General features: G+C 40.9%; 1 protein-coding gene across 1 annotated transcript in view; it reads left to right on the plus strand.

Annotated features, from left to right (window-relative positions):
* The first annotated feature begins 7243 nt into the window (after positions 1 to 7243).
* The window catches only part of LOC102875688 (heterogeneous nuclear ribonucleoprotein L-like), a 50153-nt gene continuing 44590 nt past the window's right edge, over positions 7244 to 12806 (plus strand). Inside the window, exon 1 of the mRNA XM_006891950.1 lies at positions 7244 to 7626. Within this exon, the coding sequence (XP_006892012.1) occupies positions 7244 to 7626 (383 nt within the window). The remainder of the gene's footprint in view (positions 7627 to 12806) is intronic.

A 12806-nucleotide genomic window follows, 5' to 3' on the forward strand; every position in this document is an offset into this window, starting at 1 on the left:
CGCTATGAGTCGCAAAGGACTCAATGGCACAGAACAACAACAACAACAATGACTAAAATCTATTGTATCAGGACCAAGTGGATTTTGGAAATAGGTTGTTATATAGACACAAACATATCTATATACACACAAATATGTTTTGCTTTCATAGGTGTGGTCTTGCAATGTATTGAGAAATACCTATATTGTGTATCAGAAAGACTTCTGAATGATAAAAAAAAACAACACCCTCTGCCCTTGATTTGACTCTGACTCATGACTACATTTCATCAGGATTCCAAGACTAAATTTTTACAGTGGTTACTATTTTTCTCCCTGGCGAAACTGGTGGAACAAATCACCAGTATTTTGGTGGTGGTTGTTATGAGTTGTTATGTGCTATCAAGTTGTAGACAGCTCAAAGCAACCCTATGAACAAAAGACCTGAACCCTGTTGTATAACTATCGTAGTTTCTCTAAGTTCCTAGAGTTTCTGGAGGCAAGCTATTTCAGAAGTGGATGCCACTCCTGCTTCCAAGCTTGTTTTAATCGGGGAGCTCCACCAAACACTGTCCACCATGGGTAACCATTATTGCATTTGACACATCAGTGTGACAGTGTTTAGCACCACAACATCGACGAGTTACTTCTGTACAGCAAAATTTAAACATCACTGCTATACTTGTAGCCTGATATGTAATACATCACATCTCAGAGCTCTTAACTATAGCGATAAATTAATTGAATGGCCAAAGGAACATGTGATCATCCTTCAATGTGTCTTTGATCCTTTTTAAATGCTAAAAGTTGAAATTGCTTTTCAACAGTCATCTAGTCCAAAGTATTATTTAAGACCGATATTATAGAAATGAATCAAAGACTTACACAAAGAAAGAAACATTTTTTTTGGTGGCTACCAGGTATGGGAGTGGAAGAGAGGGGGGAAAAATCCCTGATTAGAGAGGTTGTTATTGATTGTTGCTGATTGCCTTCGAGTTGAACACACCCCATTGTGACCCTATGAACAAAAGGCCTGAAGCCCCTCTACAACTATCAACATTTATCAAAGTTCATAGAGTTTCCAGAGGCGTGTTGTTTAGGAAGTAGATACCACCCTGCTTCCACGCCTGTCATAGAACGTTATTGGTTGAGTAGACTGCGATGCATAGCTACCCTATGTACAGCAGCTCTGAACCCTTCCCTCTCCTTAGCCAGTCTCACTAATTCCGACACATCAACCCCCATTGCCCCAGTCACCCTATCAATCCACCTCATCAGCGGTCTTCTTCTTCTGTGCTGTCCATCCACCCTTCCAAGCAAGATGTCCTTCTCCAAGGACTGATCTCTCCTGGCCACATGCCCAAAGTAAGTGAGGCAAAGCTTCAAAATCCTAGCCTCCAAGGAGAGACTTGGTTTCACCCTCTCCAAGACAGACCTATTTGTTTCCCTGGCAGTCCATGGTATGTTCAAGACTCAACTTGCGTGAAGAGAAAGCAGGATAAACCTGGGAGGAAGTCAGAACAAGAAGATCAATCGAAGCACAACACTAAGAGTTGCATGAGTGCAAAAGAAAACAAAAGTAAATTCTACTACATATACAAGACTGAAATAGGAGTGATAGCATCAATAACCTACAAATAAATAACTATATTTAAGTTGAACAGATGTGGGAAGGAGGATGGCAATATACCTATGAATATATACTGATATGGCAAAGGTTGTTTCTACATATGTATTTGTATGTGCTGCAATACATCCATGGAAATGAGAGAATATAAAGAGAATAGGGTTATAAACAAATTTTAGCCATGACCAAACAACCTGATCAGATGAGTTAGAGTCTTAGGATTATGATTTCAGGGAAATTGATGTCAACTGGCATAACATAGTCCACAAAGACAGTATTCTCTATGTCTTGATTTGCTAAATACTAAATGTAGTTTTAAAAGCTTGTGAACAGCCATCTAAGAGGTAACTACTAGTCTTTCCTCATTCAAACAAAGAAGAAAGAAACAACAAGAGATCTCAGGATATAATTGTCCCAAATGACTAATGGACCAGACAAACCACAGCCTCCACTACCTTGAGGCCAGTGGAACTAGATGGTGCCAGCTACCACGACCAACTCGTCTAATTAGGATCACAACTACTCTGATCGGGATCCTGGACAGAAAGGAGGAATAAGTAAAGTAAAATGGAAAATAATGAAGCCTGGACGAACCGACCTCACAGAGACTGATGGGACTCTCAAGACTGTAGACCCTCACAGTTCTTCAAGTCTAGAACTGAACCCACCCCAGCCATCAACTTACAGCAAAAGAGTAGGAAAAACCTTTAGAATTAACAATAATATAAAGAATAAGTAAGTCTCAGAACAATCAGATACATGCCTAAAAGGACAAGATTTGTCCAAAATCAAAACTCTGAAATTAGGGAAAAGCAGGAAAGTAGGGCTGCTGGACATGGAGAAGCAGGAAGGAAGTGAGAAGAGTGTTGTCACAGAGTGAGAATTGCCATCAATGTCATGTAATAAAATGTGTGTGAATAATGAATGGAGAAACTAATTTTCTCTGTGAGGTTTCACCCAAACCTCAGTAAAAATGTGTATAAAATGAATTACTAATTAAAAATCTTCCCTCAATTAAAGCCTACACTCATATTGGCTTTTCTGATTCACAGAAGCCTGCGAAACAGTACTGAGAGAAATGAAAGATCTAAATAAATGGAGAGCCATTTGAAAGAGTCAGTGTTACTATGGCGGTTCTCTCCTAACTGATCAATAGATTGAGTTAAATCCCTGTTAACTTCTATTGACAAGCTGCTCCAAAATTCATAAGGCAACCCAAAAGATATGGAATAGCCAACATGATTTTGTATAGAGGAACAAACAAAAAAACTAAACTAACCCACCCCAAAAAAGATTATCTAGTCCCAAGGAGGGGGCTCAATAAAGCTTTTACATCAAGAAATAGTCACATTTGCTTAACTGTTTCAAAGACTGGAAAGCTGTTTTGTCTTTAATCAGACCTTTCCAATGTCATAAAATTATAATCATTAAAATATGCTTTGTTATGAGGAGGAATGTGGTATCATGATTGGAAGAAGACTCATCAAAAACCTATTTTATACAGATGACACAACTTTGCTTGCTGAAACTGAAGAGGACCCGAAGCACTTGCTGTAGAAGGTCAAAGACTGTAGTCTTCTATACAGATTGAAGCTCAACATAAAAAAGACAAAGATTTTCATGACCAGGCCAATTTGACAACACCACAATGGATGGAGAAGAGATTGAGGTTGTTAACAAGTAATACATGCTCAGTTCCACAACCAGCACTCTTGGCAACAGCAGTCAGGAAATTAAAAGATTAATTGTATTAGGTAAATCTGCTGTCACGGTCCTTTCCTGAGTACTGAGGAGCAACGATGTCAGTCTAGAGACTAAGGTGAGCCTGATCCAGTCCATGGTCTTTGCAATTATTTACTATGCATCAGAAAAATGGGTAATAACTAAGAATGACAGAAGAAGAATTGATGTCTTTGAATTGTGGTGCTGGAGAAGAATCTTGAACATACCACGGACTGCCAAGAAAACAAATAAGTCTGTCTTGGAGAGGGTGAAACCGAGTTTCTCCTTAGCAGCTAGGATTTTGAAGTTCTGTCACATACATTGAGTGTGGGGCCAGGAGGGACTGCTCCTTGGAGAAGAATATCAAGTTCAAAAGGGTGGAGGGACAGTGCAGGAGAGGAAGACCCTTGATGATATAGATTGATACAGTAACTGGGGCAGTGGGGGTAAGAGTATCATAGTCAGTAAAACTGGCTCAGGACAGGGCATGCTTCAGAGCTGTTGTACATAGGGTTGCTATGAGTCACAGGCAACTCAATGGCACAACAACATACAACAACAACAGCAGTAAGTAAAAATCTGTAACCTTCATGTATTGTACTAGAGCCATGTAAAATACCTAAGTTTGGTTACAGGAAGAATTTTCACATTTTAAATCACTTAATATAACCTTCATAATTCTTCTCTTGATTTCAGTTTTAATATGAAAATTATCTAAATCTATTCCATAGGATAAATTTCTGAGTAAGCATAAAAGAAAATGGATAAACTGGAAGATATCATCAAATTGGTGAAGGGATTTCAGTGAACATTTGCCAGTCATGGCATACTAAGTTCTGAAGGTCCATTTTAAAGTCCAAGATTTTTAGCTACTCTCCATTATTCAAAATGATTCTTCCTGGACAGAGTCTCATAAGTATATAATCACACACTATGTTTTTTTGGAGGGGAAAATAATCAGAAAATATGAGTTAAATTCACAATGACCTAAATTGGCGCTTCCGAGAAGAGCTCGAATTCTACAAATGAGTTTAAGATGATTAGCCTGAAAACCACAAGAGGGCACTAGACTACTACATGGATATCTCTATTTAGCACCCAAAGCACAAAGCTAGGGCCACATATTGACTGCTATCAAACACTACACTGACTGGCAGTAATAGATAACCACACTTAGCTAGCTGTATCCTTAAACCTGTAGTGGAGACACAGTAAGTGACCGTGTATATTGCACACAATTGTTGGCCATGAAATACATCTTCAGAGACCTTAGTTGTGCTAAAAACAAACAAATAAAAATTGTAATTTGAAACACTGTCTTCCTAAACTTAATTTATCACATTGTTCAGATTCTAGGCCATTTTTAGTGTCATGTGTACATTGAGTTTATCAAAGCGATATTAACTACTTGATTCTACTTTGACCAACTTGCTTACTTGCTTGACTTCTACCATTGAAGTGAGACTTTTCTCACAATTTTGTATTTTGCTAAGCTTTTACCCATTTTATCATATTGTTTGCTTCTTTGCTCTGTCAGTAGATTAATATTACATTTGAATTTGATCCTCACTTGAATTTATGTTGGTGTTTTTAGCTGTTATTGGGTCAATTCCAACAGCATGTAAATGAGGAAAATTGCTCCATAGAGTTTTCAAAACTATGATCTTTTGAAAGTAGATAGCCAGATCTGTATTCCAGGGACCCTATGAGTGGCTATGAATTACAAACTTACAGCTAGTCGTCAAGAGCTAAATTCTTTGTGCCATTATGAAGTGACTAAATCTGGTGTAAACTGAAGGTGATTATTCTATTTGGAAATAGCAGCCTTTCTCCTCTGTCAGGACAGGTCTTATCTTCTCAATACTCCTCAACACAATAGGGTAAGTGAATTCAGGAGGAGGTGGCCCACAACCTTGTTTTTACATTTTCTCTCACATTGGGATTTTGAAATGGCCTTTTTGGTCTTTCTTCCTTCACATACTAAATACACATTTTTTAAAATTAGGAAATGAAAATGATAGTTCTCTGCTTAGGCAGGAGTTCTAGTGTGTTCCAGGAAAGGAATGATTAATGGTGCTAGCGCTTTATGCCTGAGCCAAGGGAACGGCAGCTTGTGGGGAATAACTGAGACATACCAAAGCCAGCCATAGCCTCAGATCAGGTGGACTGAACGTGGCTTGGGACCTGCAAGAGGCCCTTAAAAGTTAGCTGGTGGCCCTGGAAGAAAGTATGCTTCAGCATAGGGACATGGCGATTTTCCTCTTGTTTGGTTTATACAGAAAACCAATCTAGACAACCCTACCCTGCAGGAACCAGTCAGCAGCTGGGATATTCGGACTGGGCAAATTGAATACCTAAATTATATGGATAATGGCAAAAGTTTCCCTGCACTTAATGCCATATGGATTTGTTCCAAAATATTTCTGTGTTTAAGGTCCTACACCTAAGCCTACTTCACCAAAGAGAAAAAAAATTATAATAAAAGGAAGGAAAAATGTAGGGAATATGATACTGCTTTGTCAAATATTCAAAAATGAACACAGGAAAAGTTCTGTATGATCTTGGCTAAAGCAATGTTTTCCATTTTTCTCAATGTAGAAATTAATCTGGTTGCAGAAATGCAACACTCAAAGGGCACACGTATTACCTAGCATAGCCAGCTTCATTTTACCTGAATTTTGGGTCCAGACATTTGGCAGGCCACTGTTGTTAAATGTCAATTCCTACCTGTGCTTCCTACTAATTGCCTATATATTACATTCAAACTAAATGCTGTTGTATTGCCTTTTTTATAAGATCATACCCAGGTATTTTCTTATTTCTCTGTGTCTTCTAGCTAGTAGTTGGTGTGGGTTCATTTGCTCTACTTGACAGATCATTCTACCACTTTAATTCATCCTTTGCCTTTCACTTTAAAAAAAAAGATAAAATTCTTCACCAGTGATTTTGCAGGGATAATGAATATAAATTTGAAAAAAATTAAACCTTCCCTTTACTTTCCCGCCCAGAAGAAAGAACTGTAACACCTCCTCACTGCAAGAAAAGTGGAAGCACCAAAGAAATACGTAGCTTTGAAAAACCTACAGCTGCCAAGTCAATTCTGAGAACTGAACTCTTGTGCTATTTTCTTGCTGGTAATCTCTGTAGAAGCTGATCCATGGCACCGCTGGGTAGGGCTGAACCACCAAACTTTTTGGTTAATAGCTGAGAGCAAGCCATCTACGTCACCCAGACAACTGAGATTTAAATGAAAAACTGCATTGCAATCCCAAAGGCACACAGTTCAAATCCACCAGTTGTCACGTGGGAGAAAGATGGGCACTCTCTTCCCATGTGATTTACTGCCTCTGTCAACCGCTAGGGTGTCAGCTGCAAGTTGGTTCTGACTCCATGGCACGTAACAACAACAACAACAACAACCAAACTTACCGCCATGGAATTGATTCCAACTCCTGGCCACACCTCTGCAGGTTTCAGATGCTGTGAAGAAATCTTTGCGGGAAGAGGCTCCCCGTCTTTCTCCGGAGGAGTGGCTGACAGATTTTAACTGCTTGGTGAGCAGCCCAATACACTGCGCACTTTGCCACCCAGTATCTCTTTTGATTCCTGCTGGGGATATATACGCAGTACCTGGGCTCCAAACAAGAGCTGTGCCTTAGACTATAAGAATTTGTAGGCACTTACACTTCTTCTTTAGCTTTAGCGCAAAGAAAGTCTCTAAGCCTTTTCAATGATTTATAAATGGAAAGTGCAAGAAGTGAAGGTAGTTGTGATGAATCATTTGTTTTGAGCAGGGGTTACTGAAATTGTTTCAAAATGAGGGCAAATTTCCCTAATGCTGTAGGATAAACAGGAGTTTGTTCTTAATGTGGACATTTATAACCCCCAAAACTATCTGTGCTTTCATCTAGTAAAATGGAGAAGGTCATAATTAGACCCCCGAGAGATACAATCACTCAGCACGGAGATGGCGAGCTTGGAAGCAAAGACCTGGCCTCATCTGTTCCCGTCTCCCAGTCACGTTGCCTCCCAGAATGCCCCTGCATCCTCCGAGACAGAGGTCTGGAGGAGGCACAAAGGGACTTCTATTTCCATCTTGTGGCTCTAACAGGACGAGGATCAGTGGGCAGGCAGACACACTGGGGCATAATGGCTCTGCTCTCTCCACAGGCCCCCTCCCCCAGTGCCTTTGTCTCCGCTGGCGATGACCTCAGCAGAACAAGCTCCCTCTGTAATGGCCACTTCATCAGCAGGGGCTGTGTATTTAGTAGCAGGAAATGTAAGCTTTTGTGGTCAGTGTGACGTCACCTCAGCCGCTAAACAGACCTTTATGACTTGACCACAAAAAGCCTTCAAAAGGAGAGACACATGCACGCGCACAGAGGCGAGAGGACTGTCAACCATTGCCTGAGAAGAGAAAGGAGCAGTGTAGCTTCCAAATGTTTCCAAGAAGCCTGATGTTTGACTTGCTGCAGACAAAACAACTGGGTGATATATGGTGTTTCCTGTTTGTAGTAGAAAGCTCCAAGACACTACTGCTTTTCTCTTGTCTCTCATTTCCCCCCCCCTCTCATTTTCTCTATCCTTCCTCTTCTGCCATTTCTACTTCCCTTCCATTTTCCTTTCCTCTTCACCCTCCTTAAAAAAAAAAAAAAAGAAAAATCCAGATATGTATTTTAAAACCTTGTGATTACTTTAAAAATATTTGGAGGCAAGGTACACACACAGAGCCAAATTGTTACTCTTATCCTCCTGTATACTTTCCTCTGGGTGTGTGCATGTGTATGTGTGTGAGAGTTACTTAGAAGGACAGCTGCTAGTACATTAAAAGTTGCTGTTGTTGTTGTTGTTGTTATTGTGTGCCGTCTAGTCGTTTGTGACTCATAGCGACCCTAGGCACAACATCCCTAAACCCTGCTCTATTCTGCACCAACCGCACTGCCTCTGACACACCCATCCCGATTACCCCAGTCACTGAATCGATCCATCTCATAGAGGGTCTTCCCCTTCTGCGCTGTCCCTCCATCCTCCCAAGCATGATGTCCCTCTCCAAGGACCCGTCCCTCCTGGCAACATGTCCAAAGTATGTCAGACGAAGCCTCAAAATCCTTGCCTCCAAGGAGTTGCTTGGTTTAATTCTCTCCAGGATGGATCTGTTTGTTTTCCTGACAGTCCATGGTACATTCAGTACTCTTCTCCAGCACCACAGCTCAAAGGCATCAACTCTCCTTCTGTCCTCCCTAGTCATTGTCCAACTCTCTGATGCATAACAAGTGATTGCAAAGACCATGGCCTGTATCAGGCGCACCTTAGTCTTCAGAGAGACACCGTTGCTCCTGAGTACTTTAGGAGGTCCCTAACAGCAGACTTTCCCATTGCGATACACTTTTTGATTTCCTGACTGCTGGTGCCAAGAGTGTTGACTGTGGAGCCGAGCAAACTGAAGCTGTGAACAATCTCAATCTCTTCGCCATCCATCCTGACGCTGCCAATTGGTCCAGTGGTGAGAATCTTTGTCTTCTTGACATTGAGCATCAGTCCATACTGAAGGCTGCAGTCCTTGACCCTTCGCAGCAAGTGCATGAGGTCCTCCTCAGTTTCAGCAAGCAGTGTTGTGTCATCTGCATAATGCAGATTGTTAATAGATCTTCCACCAATCCTGATGCCACAATTTACTTTCCATTAACTTCTTGGTTTTCACTAATTTTGTAGCACAGGCACTCTGACTCACTTCTTCTCAGTGCTGCCTTATTCAAATTCCTGGTAAATGCCATATATATTCCTTATACAAATTCCATACTTGGATATTTGACTTTAATTTTTCTTTTCTGGGGAGGAAGGAACATATTTTAGACATTGAAATCAACAACAGTCCCACCAAGTCCAAGAAAAGAAATACAGAAACTAAAACTTGACAAGGATTGTTGTTGTTATTGTTGTTAGGTATCACCAAGTCAAGAATGAGACCCTACGAACAAAAGATCTAAACCCTGTCCTATCTTGCCATCCTCATGCAACATTGCAAGGAGGGGCTAGTCCTTAGAGAAGGTAGAGAGTTGGTGGAGAAAAAGAAGACCCTCAACCAGGTGGACTGACCCAGTAGCTGCTGTAATGGGCTCTAATGAGGATGTGATATGATGCTTCACCATCTTTGCTTCCAAAGAGTACTCTGGCTGCACCCTCTCCAAGAAAGAGTTGTTTGTTCTTTTGGCAGTCAGGATATGTTCAGAACTCTTTTCCCAACACCATAGCTCAAAGGCATCAATTCTTTTTCTGTCATCTTTATTCATTGTCCAGCTCTCAGATGCATAGGAAATGATCAGAAAGACCCTGACCTCAGTCAAACACACCTTAGTCCTAAAATTGACATCATTACTCCTCAATGATTCTGTAAGGTCCCTAACTGCAGAACTTTCCAAGTGCAATGCTTCTCCTGATTTCCCGACTGCTGGTACCAAGGGTGCTAATACATCCAAGTAAGATGAAGTTGTTGACAGTGTCAATCTTTTCTCCTATCATGACGTTGCCTGTAGGTCCAGTGGTGAGAATCTTTGCTTTCTTGACATTAAGATGCAATTCATATTGAAGGATGTATTCTTTGATCTTTTGCAACAAGTGTTTCAAGTCCTCCTTATTTTTAGCAAGCAAGGTTGTGTCATTTGCATAAGGTGGGTTATGACACAGGAAAGGACAGGGTTTAGATCTCTTGTTCATAGGGTCTCTGTGGGTCATACTTGACTGAACCCTGCACTATCCGGAGGCAATTCAATTGTTTCCAGAACGCTTACCTCCATTACCCCAGTCACTGAGTCAATCCATCTCATTCAGGGTCTTCTTTTCATGTGCTGTCCCTCCACCCTTCCAAGCATGGTTTTGTCCTTCTCCAAGAATTGAGTCCTCCTGGCAACATGCACAAAGTATGTCAGATAAAACTTCAAAATCCTTGCCTCCAAGGATTTCACCTTATCCTGTACAGACCTGTTTGTTCTCTTAGCAGTTCATGGTATGTCCAATACTCTTCTCAAACACCATGACTCAAAGACATCGGTTCTCTATCATCCTTAGTCATTTTACACCTCTTTAATGTCAGCAAGTAATTACAGAGACTATGGCGTGGATCAGGCACACCTTAGTCTCTAGACTGAAATTGTTGCTCTTCAGTACTCTGGAGAGGTCCCTGACAGCAGCTTTTCCCAATACAATCAGTCTTTTGATTTCCTGGTTGCTGATACCAAGAGTGTTGATTATGGAACCAAGCAGGCTGAAGCTGTAAGCAAAACATCCCAGAGAACCTGAGAATGGGCCATAGAGAGAAATTGTCAGTATTCTATAAAGCATTTGTATAAACTTTTCACTAACTTCCACGTTGTGGGAGGTAGAGAAACTCTGTAAGAGAGAGAAAGGAAGAGGAAGGCTGGGCAGTAGAGGCTGCTGTGTTTGCCCTCTGAGTTAAGGCTGATGGAAAAATATGGCTTCCTGCAATTTGTGCTGGTGTGGAAAATCCTTGGCTGGTCTCTGAGGTTTCTCCAAGGCACAGGTAGCAGGAAACACCTGCTTCATCTCCCTTATTTTTTCCCTCTCACTTTTTCTTGTACACAAATGGATCTTTCCACATGTTCCAGTATTTCCTAAGAGAGGAAGTCTGGAAGCATCTATTGGTAACTGGTGGATTTTCCTACCGCCCCCTGACTCTATTTTATTTTCCTCCCAATTGACCTTTACTGTTGCTTCCTCAAGCCAGCACTCCCCCTCCTGTTTACTAATAATACCTTTCCCCCAGAACAACTGAGGCATAGCACATCTATTCTCCCAAGCTGACAGGCAAGCAGACATTCTGTTCATCGGGATTCTTAATTTGGGCTTTTGCTCTTCACCTCCCCTAACAAAAGAAGCAGCAAATGGAATTCCATTTTGGAAAGGCACGAAAAACAGATGTGAGCAGGCATCACGTCCATCCAGCAGGCTTCAAATATCCTTGCATTTAAAGACCACTGTTCCAGAAGCAGCTTCTTAAAAGATCCCCCGCCGACTGTAGAAAGCTGCAGCCAGGAGGTCTCATACACAGCCCGGAAAAGAATGATAATATTTCATTATTTTCACTCTTAGTAAATATGGAAGTGTGGAATCCAGGGACTTTTCCTTAGGCTGGCAAAAGTGTTCGAGTCCTCTAGATTCCTTTCTCGAAACTGGAGAATGTCTAGCACATCTCTTCCCCACTGTTAACGTTAAGCTGTCTCCCCGTTCTGTTTTCTTACAATAACTAACATCTAGGAACTCCCTACTGACTGTGACACCAGAGCTCCACATTAAATGAGTAAATAAATAAATGAGTTGTTGTTGTTGTTGTTAAGTGTCATCGAGTCATCGACGACTCACAGCGACCCCAGGAACAAAAGATCTGAGCATGGTTCATAGAGTTTCTGGAGGCATAGAGTTTCCAGAGGCAAGCCATTTTGGAAGTGGATGCTTCTCCTGCTTCCAGGCTTGTTTTAGTCGGGAAGCTTCACCACTGTCCACCATGGTTAACCATTATAGCGTTTGTCACAACAGTATCACAGTGTTTAGCATCACAGCAACCACAAGTTACCTCTGTACAGCAACGCACAGACCAGTGCTAGACCACGTAGAAAAATGTTTGACAAAAAACAATTTAAACCAGGCCTGAGGGCTGCAGATTAAAACCACCCACCGTGGGTTTGGGAGCATCACTTTCTGTCCACTAGGCCAATGTAGCTCTCTCTATGTTGTTGTTGTCTATGTTGTCATTGTTATTGTTGTTAAGTGCTGTCGAGTCATAATTAACAGTTAAAAACAAACAAGCATCCTACGGAATAAAAGAGAAGGTGGCCAATGAGACCAAAAATAAGCAAAAACTCTAGAATTAAAAAATCAGTACATGTGTTCTTTCAGGGTGGACGTGAGGAAGGATTTTTAAAAATATCAATAACTAGTCAATTTGAAAGTGAATTTTTGCTTACTAGAAAAATATAAAATGTGAGCATAATAGAGATATGAGCATCATAAATTTTAATTAGTTACTGGGAAAATTTGACTTCCCATAGTAGAGACTTTGATAATCACTTTCTCTCTCTAAGCCTCAGTTTATGAACCTGTAAATTGGAGGAATGGGAATAGAAGGTGCCTGATGTTACCTCTTGGTTCTAAAAGATTATCTAGGTTTACAACGTATGTGACAGAACAGAAGTGACAGTGTCATTTAAAGTGCTTCTAGAAATCACTAAGAAAATGAGACACATCCAAATAAAAGGGGAGAAAGGATAAAAACGGGTAATTAACAAAAGAAATAGGACATTATGTCAGTAGTTGTTGTTGTTAGGTGACATTGAGTTGAGTACTACTCATAGGGACCCTATGAACAAAATATACCCTGTTCTATTTTGTACCATTCTCACAAGATACACAAGCGCCCATTGCAGTGCTACTATGTCAATCCATCTGGTTGAGGATCTTCTCCTTT

Source organism: Elephantulus edwardii, unplaced genomic scaffold (genome assembly GCF_000299155.1).
Source record: "Elephantulus edwardii isolate Elephantulus edwardi_28Jun2011 unplaced genomic scaffold, EleEdw1.0 scaffold00106, whole genome shotgun sequence".
NCBI classification, from domain to species: Eukaryota; Metazoa; Chordata; class Mammalia; order Macroscelidea; family Macroscelididae; genus Elephantulus; species Elephantulus edwardii.